Source organism: Triturus cristatus, chromosome 3_2, assembly GCF_964204655.1.
Source record: "Triturus cristatus chromosome 3_2, aTriCri1.1, whole genome shotgun sequence".
NCBI lineage: Eukaryota > Metazoa > Chordata > Amphibia > Caudata > Salamandridae > Triturus > Triturus cristatus.
In genome coordinates this window covers 98,402,923-98,416,388 of record NC_140584.1, presented here as the reverse complement: position 1 = coordinate 98,416,388, position 13,466 = coordinate 98,402,923, and the positions used below count along the sequence as shown (strand labels likewise).

At 43.3% G+C, this 13,466-nt stretch overlaps 1 protein-coding gene across 1 annotated transcript in view; it reads right to left on the bottom strand.

The window, feature by feature from the left end:
- The window catches only part of SLC49A4 (solute carrier family 49 member 4), a 285,208-nt gene that overhangs the window by 107,809 nt on the left and 163,933 nt on the right, over window positions 1–13,466 (bottom strand). The window contains exon 3 of the mRNA XM_085647320.1: window positions 11,782–12,047. Coding sequence (XP_085503446.1) covers window positions 11,782–12,047 — 266 coding nt within the window. The remainder of the gene's footprint in view (window positions 1–11,781; window positions 12,048–13,466) is intronic.

Sequence of the window (13,466 nt, the reverse complement as noted above, 5' to 3'; positions counted from 1 at the left end):
GTAGGTTCAGAGGAAGGGTGTTCCAGGTCTTGGCGGCGCGGTGGGAGAAGGATCTGCCGCCAGTGGTGGTTCTTCGAATGCGCGGGGCAGTGGCCAGGGAGAGGTCAGTGGAGTGGAGCTGGCGGTTGGGAACGTAGAAGGAGAGTCGACTGTTGAGGTAGGCTGGGCAGGTCTTGTGGAGTGACTTGTGTGCGTGGATGAGGAGTTTGAGAAAGATTCTCTTGTCGACGGGGAGCCAGTGCAGGTCTCTCAGGTGGGGGGTGATGTGGCTGTGGCGTGGAATGTTGAGGATCAGGCGTGCAGAGGCGTTTTGGATTCTTTGTAGTCGTTTGATGAGTTTGGCCGGGGCTCCAGCGTAGAGGGCGTTTCCTCAGTCGAGTCTGCTGCTAACTAGGGCCTGGGTGACTGTTCTTCGTGTGTCCGTGGGGATCCACCTGTAGATCTTGCAGAGCATGCGGAGGGTGTTGAAGCAGGAGAAGGAGACTGCGTTGACTTGCTTGGTCATGGAGAGCGTTGAGTCGAGGATGACTCCCAGGTTGCGTGTGTGGTCGGTAGGTGTCGGGGGTGCCCCCAGGGTCGAGGGCCACTAAGACTCGTCCCAGGCTGATGGGTTGGAGCCGAGGATGAGGATCTCCATCTTGTCCGTGTTCAGCTTCAGTCGGCTGCACTTCATCCAGTCAGCGACGGCCTTCATTCCTTTGTGGAGGTTGGATTTGGCGGTGAGGGGATCCTTGGTGAGATCGATCGCATGCGCCAGTCCGCTCACCGGCCTGACTGTAGCTGAGGGAGTAAGATATTGTGTGCACTCCTGCACCGGCCTGGCAGTCTAAGATGAGCCCTGGGCTGTAGTGACAGGTTATCAGCACTTACTGTATGGTGTTTCCCTGTGGCCACCGCTTTATGGTGCATTAGTTTCCTCAGTCAGAAGGGTGCTGCGCATGGGCACCTATTCAAGGATTTTCCTATGGCCACCGCTTTATGGTTCATTCGTTTTCTCAGTCAGGAGAGTGCTGCGCATGTGCACCTAGTTAAGGGGAACCAGATTGGACAACATTTCTTCGTTTGGCTGTGATTGGATGGGAGAGTTGTGGCTATCTTGCATTGGGAACCCAGAATTGGTATACTCTTTGGATTTGTGTAAGAGATTCTTGAACTGGAATACTCTTTTGATTTGTGTAAGATGCCTGACGGGTCTCCAATGGACAGGAGATTACCCTACAGACAGTAGTTTGTGAACGTCTGCTATAAGGGTTGAGTCTGCATGGGAGAAGGACTGGACATCCATCTTGGATTGGGACAGCCACTCAACGTATGAATTGACCTAGAGTGTCGTATTGGATACTGGAGGCTTTAGGTGGTGGGTACCTAATCTGGCACCAGATATCCCAGGTGTCTGACCGGACACTGGTGTTCAGATAGGAATACACAGAGTTTAGGTGGCTATTGCCCGGATAAACAGAATGCAATATATAGTTCCGCCACCATTTTCTTGATGTCACCAGGAGAGCCAATGCTAAAGTGGGACAAATGGAAAAACGTGTTCTATCACTATGTCAAAGTGTGTGTGCAAAGAGAAAGACTTACCTGCTTATACATTGTCTAGGTCTGGAGGGTCAGGAGGTGTTTGAGTATCTTCCGGAGTTCGACGATGCAGAAGCGGAAGATCGGAGTGAAACTGAGGTGTGCATAAAGAAACTGGGTAAACAGTACTTACCTAAAATTAGTTGCGTAAACTTGCGTCTACGTGCAAATTTGAGGAGAGTGTAGAAAAGCATATTAGGGATCAAATCATGTTGGGGTGCAATATAGAAAAGGTAAGATGTTCTTTGGCAAAAGGATGATCCAAAGTTGGATGAGGTGTTGCTCACTGTAAAGAAATCTGAACACTCTATGGCGTGTGTGGATGTGATTCAGAAAGAGAATGGCGAGATGGCCAGCAAACAAGTACAACCTGTTGTGAAATCCAAAGGTGAAGATATACAAACAAAAAAAAAATCTGGGAAATGTTTCAGATGTTGCATGGTGGCCCATATGGCCAATGACAAGAAGTTCTTGGCACGGGTGTGGTGTGCAAATCCTGCTGTTTGGAAGGTCACTATAAAAGGAATTGCATGTTGAAGAAGAAGGGTACAAAAGTTAAGGAAGTTGGTCCGGATGATGTGTATGAAGAGGAGGAGTAGGATGACTTGCAAGTTGGTAAGATTGGGTAACAAACGCGGGAACAAGGGAAAGGACGTGGACCCGAAGATTATGTGCAGTTGAATGGGTGTGAGGTTAAAATGCTATTTGACTCAGGAGCAAAAATTACTCCTATTCCCAGAAGTTTCTTTTGAGAGAAAGTAGCTCGTAAAATGAAGTTGTTCAGGCCTGATATAAGACCTCTAGCCTATGGGGGATAACCCATCAAACTGGCAGGATACGTTAAGGGGTAAGTAGAGTACAAAGGGCAACTAACCGCAGGTAAATTGTACACCTCCATTAAAGAAGACAGCATTGTCAGTTAGATCCATCAAGGGGATTTGGAAATAATGGTAGATCCTAGTAGCTCACCACAAGTCCTTTTAAAAAGGAAAGAACGGAGTATGGAACAAGAAATGACAGTCCTAGGCTGTGTGCAGTAAGGGGGTTCCTGTGGTGAGATGGCTCATGTGACTTGGCAGAAAGAAATCCCGGAGATGTGTAGTGACCACTTATGATGCCTGATGGGATACACACATGAAAATCTTGAAAAAGGATGCAATTCCAGTGGTCAGTGATGTACGAGGAGTTCCTCTGACAATGAGTCAGCCCATGAAAGATGAGATCGGCACATTAAAGAGGGAAGGTATGATTCAAGAGGAAGAGGTTTCGGAGTGGGTGGCTCCAGTGGTCTTGCCTCGCAAAGTTCAGGTGAAATTAGATTCTGTGCGGATCTAAGGGGCTTCAATAAGGAGGTAGTCGTAGATGTGTCTTTCACTTGCAGAACAGCTCTGACATGCTAACACAGCTAGAAGGGGCAAATGTATTCTCCACATTAGATTTACAGGAGGCCTACCACCAAATTGAACTGGGAGAACATTCTAGAGACTGCACTGCGTTTATCACACCCTTTGGGGTGTTTAGGTTCACAAAGATGCCCTCCGGCTTGGTTTCTATGGCCTCAGCATTTCAGAGGGTCATGGAGAATATATTGGAGGGTCTTGAAGGTGTCAAAGTCTATCAAGGCGACGTTTTGGTCTTTGGGGACATCTTGGAGCAACATGATCAGAGTTTGAGAAAAGTTATGGAGAGATTTAAGCAATGGGGTCTCACATTGAGGGAAAAAAAGAGTGCAGGATTGGGAGAGAGGAAATCATCTATTTACGGCACATTCCGACAGCAAGTGGTGTCAGTCCAAGTAAAGAGTAAGTGGAATAGATCAAGCAGTGTGTTTTACCAGATAGTAAAGAAGACTTGATCCAGTTTTTGGGGATGGTGGAGTTTTATCATAAGTTTACCCCTAACTGCGGCCCGGGCGTATTATATGAGAAAGCTATTAAACAAGCATTTGCAATGCAATAGGTCTCGCATTTACGCAAGTTTAAGCTATTGGCATTGTAAATGACAATGCCTTTATTTATGTTTTAAAAACCAAAACATAAATAAAAGGCATTGTCATTTACAATAGCTCAAACTTGCGTAAATGCGAGACCTATTGCATTGCAAATGCTCTACGGAACCGAAGGAATAAGGTCAGCAACATGAGACAGGACGCGGTGTCCGTGAAGCGGGCGACACGCTCATTATTAAAGTTTAAAAAAACAAACAGCAGCGGTGTCCCTGAAGCGGACGCCGCGCTCATCATGAAAGTAAAAAAAAAACAAATTGTTAGCGCTCTATAAAAAAAGTAGCCATTGTCCTGTGTGGGTGCGCTGCAAATACAAAGAGCAGCCGCCATTGTCCCCATCAGTGTCAATAAACAAAATAGTGGTCACCCACTAGATGAAGCAGATTGTGTAACGAGCCACGTAAAAGGTACAGTCATTATGGGAGGTAACAAATGCAGACAAGGCGGTACCAAGGACGGAATAAAAAGCCTATTTACGAATAAGAAGCCAGCGTTTACGAAGGACAATGACACAAGCCAATGACAAATATTGATCGGAGTGGGCGAAGAGTGGGCGGGGCTCCCAGTGCATACTCCATTGCAGCATGCCTCGCAGAGCAAGCAGCGCATGCACACTTGCTACTAGGCTCTACCTACAAAGGGGTAAAATTTGTGTGGTCAACACAATGTGAAAGAATTGGATGATTTCAAAGGGGCATTGTCTAATGCCCCTTCTTTGAAAGCTTTCAAAACAAAGGATGAATCGGTATTGGTAACTGATGCCAGTGTGAAAGGGCTAGGGACTGTTCTAAAAGAGGCTATAGGAAAGGAAGAGTGCACTATAATGTTTCTGTCAAGAAGTTTAAAGGGACATGAGATTCAATACTCCGAGAGAGAGGCTCCATGTATAGTGTGGGTCATAAAAAAACGAAATAATTTTCTATGGGGCACACAATTTGTGGTGAGAACGGATCACAAACATTGAAAGCGATTTTTGACATAAAGGGTTTTGATGCAGTATCGAGAAGAATTTGCAAGTTGATAATTCATTACAAAACTTTAATTTTAAGGTGGAATACATTGTTATATGGCCGTTAGGGTCACTGTCGACAATGCTAAGTTAGCATGAGCTCTGCTGCCAAGATGCTGCTTTTGCGCACGTTACTACATGACGTTATTTTGCAAGACTTGTTTATGCCTTACACATGAGAACTGCCTGCTTTTCACGTTCTCTGCTAGTTCCTGGAATTGAGTCTCAACACGATGTGCAAGGTCGATAAACAATGCCCCTTGTTATTCTGTTCTGGTCAGTCCCTAGCACCTAGACAAAACATGCTAATACAACTGCACTTCTGGAAACTCGTGCTTTGATATTACGGGATGCATGTTTTATGAAAGACACACTTGGAGAGGGACCTATTCCAGGGAGAAGAGCTATGCAGTTCCTATGATGTTAAACTTCCATCTAGGCACTAAGGTATGGGGTCTGCTGACAAAGCCCAGAGATCTTCCTTTATATAATAAACTACATCTTGCCCTGGGGAGGGTGGTTAGGCCTTATAGTCCGTTATCCACTGTCTGTATAAGACGACATCCACCTTTATATTCTATGGAATTGTAACAATGCTAACTGTTTTAGGTTTAAGCATTTCGCTGCTGGTAGTTACTCGTATACTTCATTATAGAGCACGTTAGTTAAAATAAACATTTTGAACTGTAACAGTGACTCTGTCAATTCTTATTGTGGACAAGTACTAGTGAGTAAGCGAAAGAGTATATCTTGCTACCGCGATTCCTGAGAGAGACGGGAGTATTGTGTTCTGGGTTGTCTAATCATTTGTAGGTTCGTGATTATGTAGGAGAACGAATGAGACACAATAGCTAGTTGGTTTTGGGATTTTGGGTACTAAGGTGGTAGGAAGGTTCAGCCCCTATACACCGAGGTCCTTTTTTCCTGCGCATAGTTCTGTGTATGTGCAGAATCCTCACGACAACATAGCCAGAACTGAGAATAGTGTGGCAAATTTCTTATCGAGATTAGTGAATATGAAAACGCAGGGGTTAGGATCCCACTTAGGAACATCAGTGGCAGCTGAGTGAGCTTGAAGTGTATTGAGTTGCGGAAGGGATTACAGGTCATGAGGAATGGATAGATCAGGTGAACAAAGAAGAGTTGTTGACACAAGTAACAGAACTCATTGAGAAAGGCTGGGGTGAACATAACCAGTTGTCAGGAATGAGTTCGCAAAACATCATGGATTGGTGTGGAGGGGCACCAAATTGGTTCCTCCTGTGAGGCTGAGGCGTAGAACCCGGCACATCAGGGATACCTGTGCATCAGCAAGACCAAAGAGAGGTTTTGACTTCATATTTGGAGGCCGGGCCCAAGTAAAAAGGTCAGTGCATGGAGTGGAAAAGCAGTGACAAAGTCTGTAAAGCGAGGACACAACCTACGATGATAATAAAATAACTTCAGAGACCATGGGAGCAAATATGCCTAGACATCACTCTGGGAAATATTATGTTTTGGTGGACTTGTTCTCTAGGTGGCCTGAGATAATATCCACTTAGGGTATTGAGACAAGTAATGTAGTGACATTTTTAAAGGACATTTTTGCCAGACAGGGGGTTCCAGATTCCATTTTGATGGATAATTGATTACAGCTGGTTTTCCCAGAAATGGAAACTTCCTTTCATAAAGGGGTATTCTCCACAAGAAATGATCTTAATATCACACAGAATCTAATTCCTTGGTTTAAAGGTTTAACAATGTGCTCAAAGAAGTTATAAAAATAGCTCAACAAGAAGCAAAAGATTGGAGGAAAGAGATTCAGACAAGCGTGGAAGTGAATTGTCTCACCCTACACTCGGTCACGGGTAAGGTACCATTTGAATTGTTTAGGGGAGAGAGCCTAACTCTCAGATGTGCCCACACTGGATATCTCAAGGGAAAGGACGAGGAGGTGGGACTTGGGACAACGAGGCAACAGGAAAAAACATTGTGTAGGAAAAGGCAGTATGACATGAGCCATGCAGTAAAGTGTACAGTAGTATCTGTGGGGGATTTGGTCAGGATAAAATTGCTTACAGGTGTGACAAAGCCAACAAGGTATAGTAGTCCTCAAAGAGTGGTTAAACTTTTTTAAAATGCAGTCAAACTAGAAGATAACCGTATTTGGAATTTTAGAAGGATGGTGGTAGTGGCTACAGAGCATGGAGCAGGGACACACAGGAGGAATATCATGAGCAACGTGAAAAGGGGCCTGAGCACGAACCTAGATGGGAGCGATCCCCTGCAGGAGACATGACATCAGGTGGAGTTAGCTGGCAACAGAGCAACAGGAGGGCAGGACCACCTGAATGTTTTAAAGATTATGTGCTATTTTGGGTCATCACATTCAATTATAAGATGTATCTGTATTGGTAAGCTTCCTTGTATATCCTGTCTCCCTCACTTCTCTTTCATCAAATTTAATTACAAGATGTATCAGTTTTGGTAAGGTTCCTTGTAGATCTTTTCTCCCACTCTTCTATTCCTATGTATATAGTTGTTATTAATGATTTTGCAATTACGTTGTGAATGATAATATCCATTTGATATAAAGGGGAAAGGTGTGTGGTATCCAGGTATCCAAGGATACCTGGAACTTGTGGTAGTAGAATGTGGGATGCAAGATGTTCTAAGAGCGGCGGTTGGGAGTTGGCAGACCAGGGCTTAATGGTGGCTGAGGCGTTGTCCTTATGTACTCAAATAAACCCAGTTTAACATATTGAGTAGTCAAGTTACATCATTACAAAATTGTTCTTAACCTGTGGTTCGGGGACCTGTAGGGGTCTGCGAAGTCTACTCAGGGTGTCTGTGACTGCTTAGAAAATTAAATAATATTAACAGATTATTAAAGTGTATATAAATGAAGAAACAATATCTAAAACTGAAAATTTTAAAACGTTCTGTAAATGTAAATTATTTTGAAATTGGAGGCTAAAAAGTTAGTTGGTATGCTCAGATGGAATCGTAGTAGCAGTCAGTACAAGTTCATCCAACAAAGTATAACCTCAGTAGAAGTTTGAAAATCTCCAGTCTTCCTATTTAAACTAAAATTTCGATTGTTTTTATATTAGTTTGTGAATTAAATTAAATATTTAATAATTCATGAATTTCTTTGATGAACGCTTGTGTCTGGATTTTTATGTACTGTTTAAAGGTTCAAATCATCAAAATTGATTAGGCTGTAGTCCCCAGCTTCCATTAATGACTCAGTGCAGGTCCCTGGATTCCAATAACTATTCTGTGGGGGTGCCTGGATTCTAGTAATGATTAAGTAGGGGTCCACAAAAGTCAAAACATTAATAACCACTGATGAAGGCGATGATGTATGTAATTTGAGTGAAGCTGTAGTACAGTGTCAGTGGAGTAGGGTTTCAGTGCAGTAGCATGTGAGTAGTAGAAACAGACATAAGCTATATGTGTGGTATGTGCTGTTGTGGATTGTGTTGTTGCTGGTGTTGGGTAGTGTGTTTTCACAATGTCACTTGCGATGTGGCTTGAAGGTAAACCTGTTGCATTATTTCAGCCTTAAGACCCCAACAAGGCACCAAAGTGCTTTGCAAACGGACATCAAACGTGGGAGTGCTTTGAATGGAAGAATGTAATGTCTCTCTCTCACGTGGCTTATGTGAGTGGTGTTAGATGTTATATGTAAAGACCAAAGTTGTGACCCTAACGTGTTTTCTGCTGTTGTGCCTGTACGAGAATCTAAAGTGAAAAAGTTAGAAAGATGGCTAGTTTTAGCATTAGTAGTTGGTGTGGGGATGAACAGAATACACCTTCGTATAGTGTGGCCTATGTGGGAAGAGTTCTGGTGTTGTACAGGTATGGCAGAGACAGCTCAAACAATGTTGTAGCAAATGTGTAGTTATGCTTGTGCACAGTGTTTAGTAAAAAGACGTGATAAAAAACTCAATTGTGCATATATGCGATACTTATCATTTTTGCACTGGCTGTGTCATACAGTTTAAAGCACAATGAAAAGCAGAATAGCAATTGCCCGGAAGCGAATGATGATACCCTTGGAGGAGGGTGGGCACAACCTTGTATCATCTATCCTATATGGTTTGGAGCCCGCAATGGAGGAGCAGGGGAGCAATGCAAGGAATGGATGGGCAACCATGGTATATGTGCTAAAGATTCCACCAATGGAGAAGAAGGGAACACCCATGAGAATGGGCATTATGTAGCTGCCTATAGTGTATGCTGTCCTGGGTCACTGTGGAGCACCTGTGAAGTACACCCTGAAGAGTCCTTTCAGAACCAGCATGAAGGAGTCGTTTAAAAATACGCAACCATAATATATGCTCATGTGGGTCCAACAAGGAGTGGCAAAGAAGAAACTGCAATGGGAAGCGTTTGCCCAGTCATCCTCTATGGTTTGCAGACTTCTCCTCAATCTCTGGAATGACAGAGCAGCAACCTAAGCAATGAAGTGACACCATATACACATGGGACCATTAAGGAGAAGTGATAGAAAACACGAGGAGTAGTGTATCAGTGGTTCTCTGTAAGGAAAACATTTAGGCCACACAGGGAGGGACAGGATCGTGGTTCATGACAAAAGTTAGAAGGAGGTGAATGTAGCACGAGTTCAGATCCTGGGCTCTTTAAAAATTTAACTTGCGTAAACAGGGATCACACCACAGGACGATGCCCTTAACCTTTCTGCCCTTCATCTGGATGACCTGCCTAGATACAGTGGGAGAAGTAGGGTTGCACCTAGGGTTGAACCACAAGTCACAAAGTATAGGTAATAGACAATCTTAATGGTGTGTGTATGATTGTATAAGTTCATTCAGATAATATATGAAGTTCCTAGAGTCCACTGTGAAAGGGGGAATAAAGCTATATATGAAGCTATCCCCTGCCCCTGTACTTTATAGTGGGAGTGGATTTTAATTCGGTTATACACATTCCCTAGCACAGGAAACACTGGGTCCTGGAACCAGATATTAGTAACCAAGTTGTAGGCATAACAGGCACAGTTACTACAAGAACATCAAAATTCAGTAGAACCAACAGCCAAATGTTACCATAAGAAACCACCTGCTAACAAATGATCCACATATGATTATCATTAGATCCAGAACCATATACATCATATTTGCTCGCATGAATTTACTAGAATCTTAAACATGAATTTTAGGCCATAATACGGATTGAAAGTAAATACAATCCACTGTTACTAAATGTTGTAAACATTTCCACAAGCACTGGGAAATTACTATTAATCTGTGAATAATTGAGAGGGAGTGGTGGGCTGGGGGTGTTCAACTGTGCTAATTCTGACCAATAAGACTAGAAAAAGAGTCTTCTAGTCCCAGATGGATTTGACTGAATGCGTTTCTGGTAATGGAAATCGGTCCTGTCAACGGATATAAAGTTACAGCTAATCTCTTAAAGGGATGCTAAACCAAGGAGGATAATCCAGTTTAGTAAGTGTCTGACAACTCTTCCCCTCCTGCCAATGTTAGAACCCTTCACTTTGGTAGCTGCATCTCCCATAAGTAGAAGTAACAGATTAGAGCTACAACTGACAGCTGCACTTCCCATCATTTTCCATGGTGCTCCTACATCTGAAAGGGCAGAGGTGACACGGTTCAAGATGAAGTGCTCTTCCAGAAGCCACAGATTCAGGACCTCCCACCCACTTAACTTGGGCTAAAAGATACAAAGTTTAGGTCCGCACACTAGATTACTTAAATGTCTTATCTAATGAAATCCATTTAGCCATGGCCTAGCAAGACATGGGTTTGTGTCTGAAAGGAACTGGGATCTGTGGCAGGATGCAGACCCATGTCTGTTAAGCACGAAGATTTTAGTATCCTGGGCTGCTAGGAGGAGTGGGTGAGTCAGTGAGGAGTGAAGTACGGCAGGGGTCCCTGTATGAGGGAGAAAAGGAGCACTTTAAAGCATTTTAAAGGGTGTATGAGTGAAAATGTAAGTAAGTTCAACTTCAGGGGTCTGACTCTGACCCCATTGTGGAGCTGGAGCCAATGCGCCTCAAATTTCCAGTCATTTTGTACTCTGCAGCAGGTAGAGGCTTTCAAACAGGCAATGCTGCGTCGCCTTGGAGCATCTTTGTGCACCATGGATCCACCGGCTCCGACAATAAGACATGCGACTGCGCCAACTGGACCCATCAGGTCTCCGCCCAGTCTCTTATTGGCAATGAGCTAGAAACAGCCATCAGAAGTAGCAATTTCTTAAAAGAGAATCACAATGAAGATTTTTCCTCAAGCACACACCCACAAAACACATCAGTTACAGCCTTCCCGTACACCCACATTCACAATTTCAACAAAATTTTACCATACAGCATACTATAGTGTGTACCATAGAAGAGAATGACAGTACAACATATTACCTGCCTCACTGCTGCAAAGCGGAGACTCGAATTTCACATCTGGTAGTCTTAACATAGCAACCACTTTCAACGTGAAGTGAATCACACATTCCCGTTTACCAATTCATTAAGAAACCTTAAGTTTCCTATAGGCCTACAGAAAACATAATAATACAGAATTGTATTTGCCAATCTGCAAGGCAGCATATCAGGAAGATGGAAGTGAGGTGACAAAAAAGTTTAGCTAATGAAAATGCCAACAGTATACTTTCCTGTTGCAGCCTCTTTGAGTTGGGAGAGGTGAGTGCTTTTACAATAACTCAAGGTTCATCCGCTTACCAGCATGAAAGGAAGAAAGCACTGGAGCACCCAAACAGTGTAATTATAGCTCTGTGGTGTGTCTGTTGTGGGAAAAGTGATGCTCTGTCCACTAACCATTAGGAGAGAACTGCACTGTATGTTTTTCTTAAGATCAGCACCACCAGTTTCCTGAGGTTGCTCCCAAATAGTTTAAGTTAACCCAAAAGAGTAGTTTTTATTGCCATGGTAAAAGTGAAAAATTCCCAGGCCAATAAAAGTCTAATCAGATCAAAAGCATGGAATAGATAGGTTAAAAGTAGTACCGCAAAGAGCTCAGTTCACATCTCAACAAAAACAAAGAAAGAACAGTTTCATGTGGTCAAATTTAGTAAATTCACCAAACGATAACTATTTTAAAGACTCACACTGGGTAGGTGAAGTGAAAGACTGATAATTATAAGAACAAAAGTTTCTGTTCAGTAAAACGGGTACAGTATAGTGAATGAAAGTCTAAAATACCTCCATACATTACAGCTTCAATGCGATCCCTCATTTGGCCATTGTGCCCATGTGGCGAGGCCAGAGGTGCTGTTCCATTCGGACCTGGAACAACCAGTGGTCCAACCAAAAACGCGCATGCGCCTCCAAAGTAACTAAGCATCGATGCAATGGCAGTTGCTGTTGCCCGCTCATCCGGGGAAAACCATGTTGTTGAGAGGAATGGAGCAGCATTCATTACAGTTGGGCCCGCTAAGCCATTGAACAGCTGCCCTGCATGTATCAGTCTGAAATAGAGACAATATGGATAGTTAGAGATGCATGACATTCAATATCAATGTATAGACATTGCCAGACAGGATTCTGGAAGCAAGAATTAAGTTTTTATCTTTTTTTCTTTTACTCAATAGCTTCAAACAACCTTAAAGCATCATTATATAAAAACAAACAAACAAACAAACACACACACACACACACACACACACACACACACACACACACACACACACACACACACACACACACACACAGACACACACACACGCACGAAATAAGCTGCCTAAACAGATCAGAGTCTCCAGTACAACCCAGATTTCACCCATTATTTGCTGCTCAACAGCTTAAGATACGTACTACTTTGTTATTCACTTCACCTCACTGCTTCTACTGTTTCATCCATTTCAGTTTTGTATGCTTTGGACATAACGTTATTTCATACATTAATTTGTACCTCAGAGAACGCCAAGCTTGTTGTAGCAGAATATTTACTTTTCAGGCACATAGGTCAGCTGAGCTCTGCTTGTTTTGGCTACAGGCAGTGAGTACCTGGTCCGCAACACAGGGCGAATGCTATATCTTGTGTTTTACTTTGCATGTTACCCTGTGCTTTCACTGGTCCTTGCTGCTCAGCCGGTATGAATGCACTGTGTGAAATGTTGGAGAGCAGGGTGCTGCAAGGGCATTGTCAGTAGGAGTATGGGCAGAGTATCCTTAACACATGAAATATGTCTAAAAAAACTACCTTCATGGGCATATTATTTTTGAGAAACTTGAAGAAGAAACAGACAGGTTGTGGAATTCATATCAGGACAGAGAAGGTACTGAAATGTAGTGAACAGCTTTTAAAGGGGGGTAAGGGTAGTCTGAGGTAGAAAAGTGAGGACACTAACGACTGTCACCGAGATAAGGCTAATGTGAGTGCAACATAGGGTTAACATGAATGGTCTGCGAAGTTAAGGAATAGGTGTAACTAATAGGATGGGCTTGGATCACTCTGAAGACACACATTAGCAATAATTGACAGTGGCGGCTCGCACAGTTAACACTGTGGGGCGGTTAGGCGGGGGAGGGGTAGTGGAGTTCGATATACGACGGAAAAGTGGAGAGTAAAGAAATAAATAAATAAAACCATTTACCTTGTGCTCGCCGTATCTCTGACTCTTTTCTTTCCACTTTCCCAATGTATGTCAAACTCCACTAACCTCCCAATCGGCCCGCCTCACATCGTTACCTGTGCGAAACCCCACTACTAACAGATGTAACACTTGAAAGCTGAGAAAAAGCCAAACCCCAATGAGTGGAATTATTGAAAAAATCTCAGTCACTATAATTTACTCTGACCTGCATTCAACTCCATCAGTTTTAGGACTAGCTTACAACATAGCTGTTGCCAGACCTTAGGTGATCAATTGTGTGCTTTTAGTAGT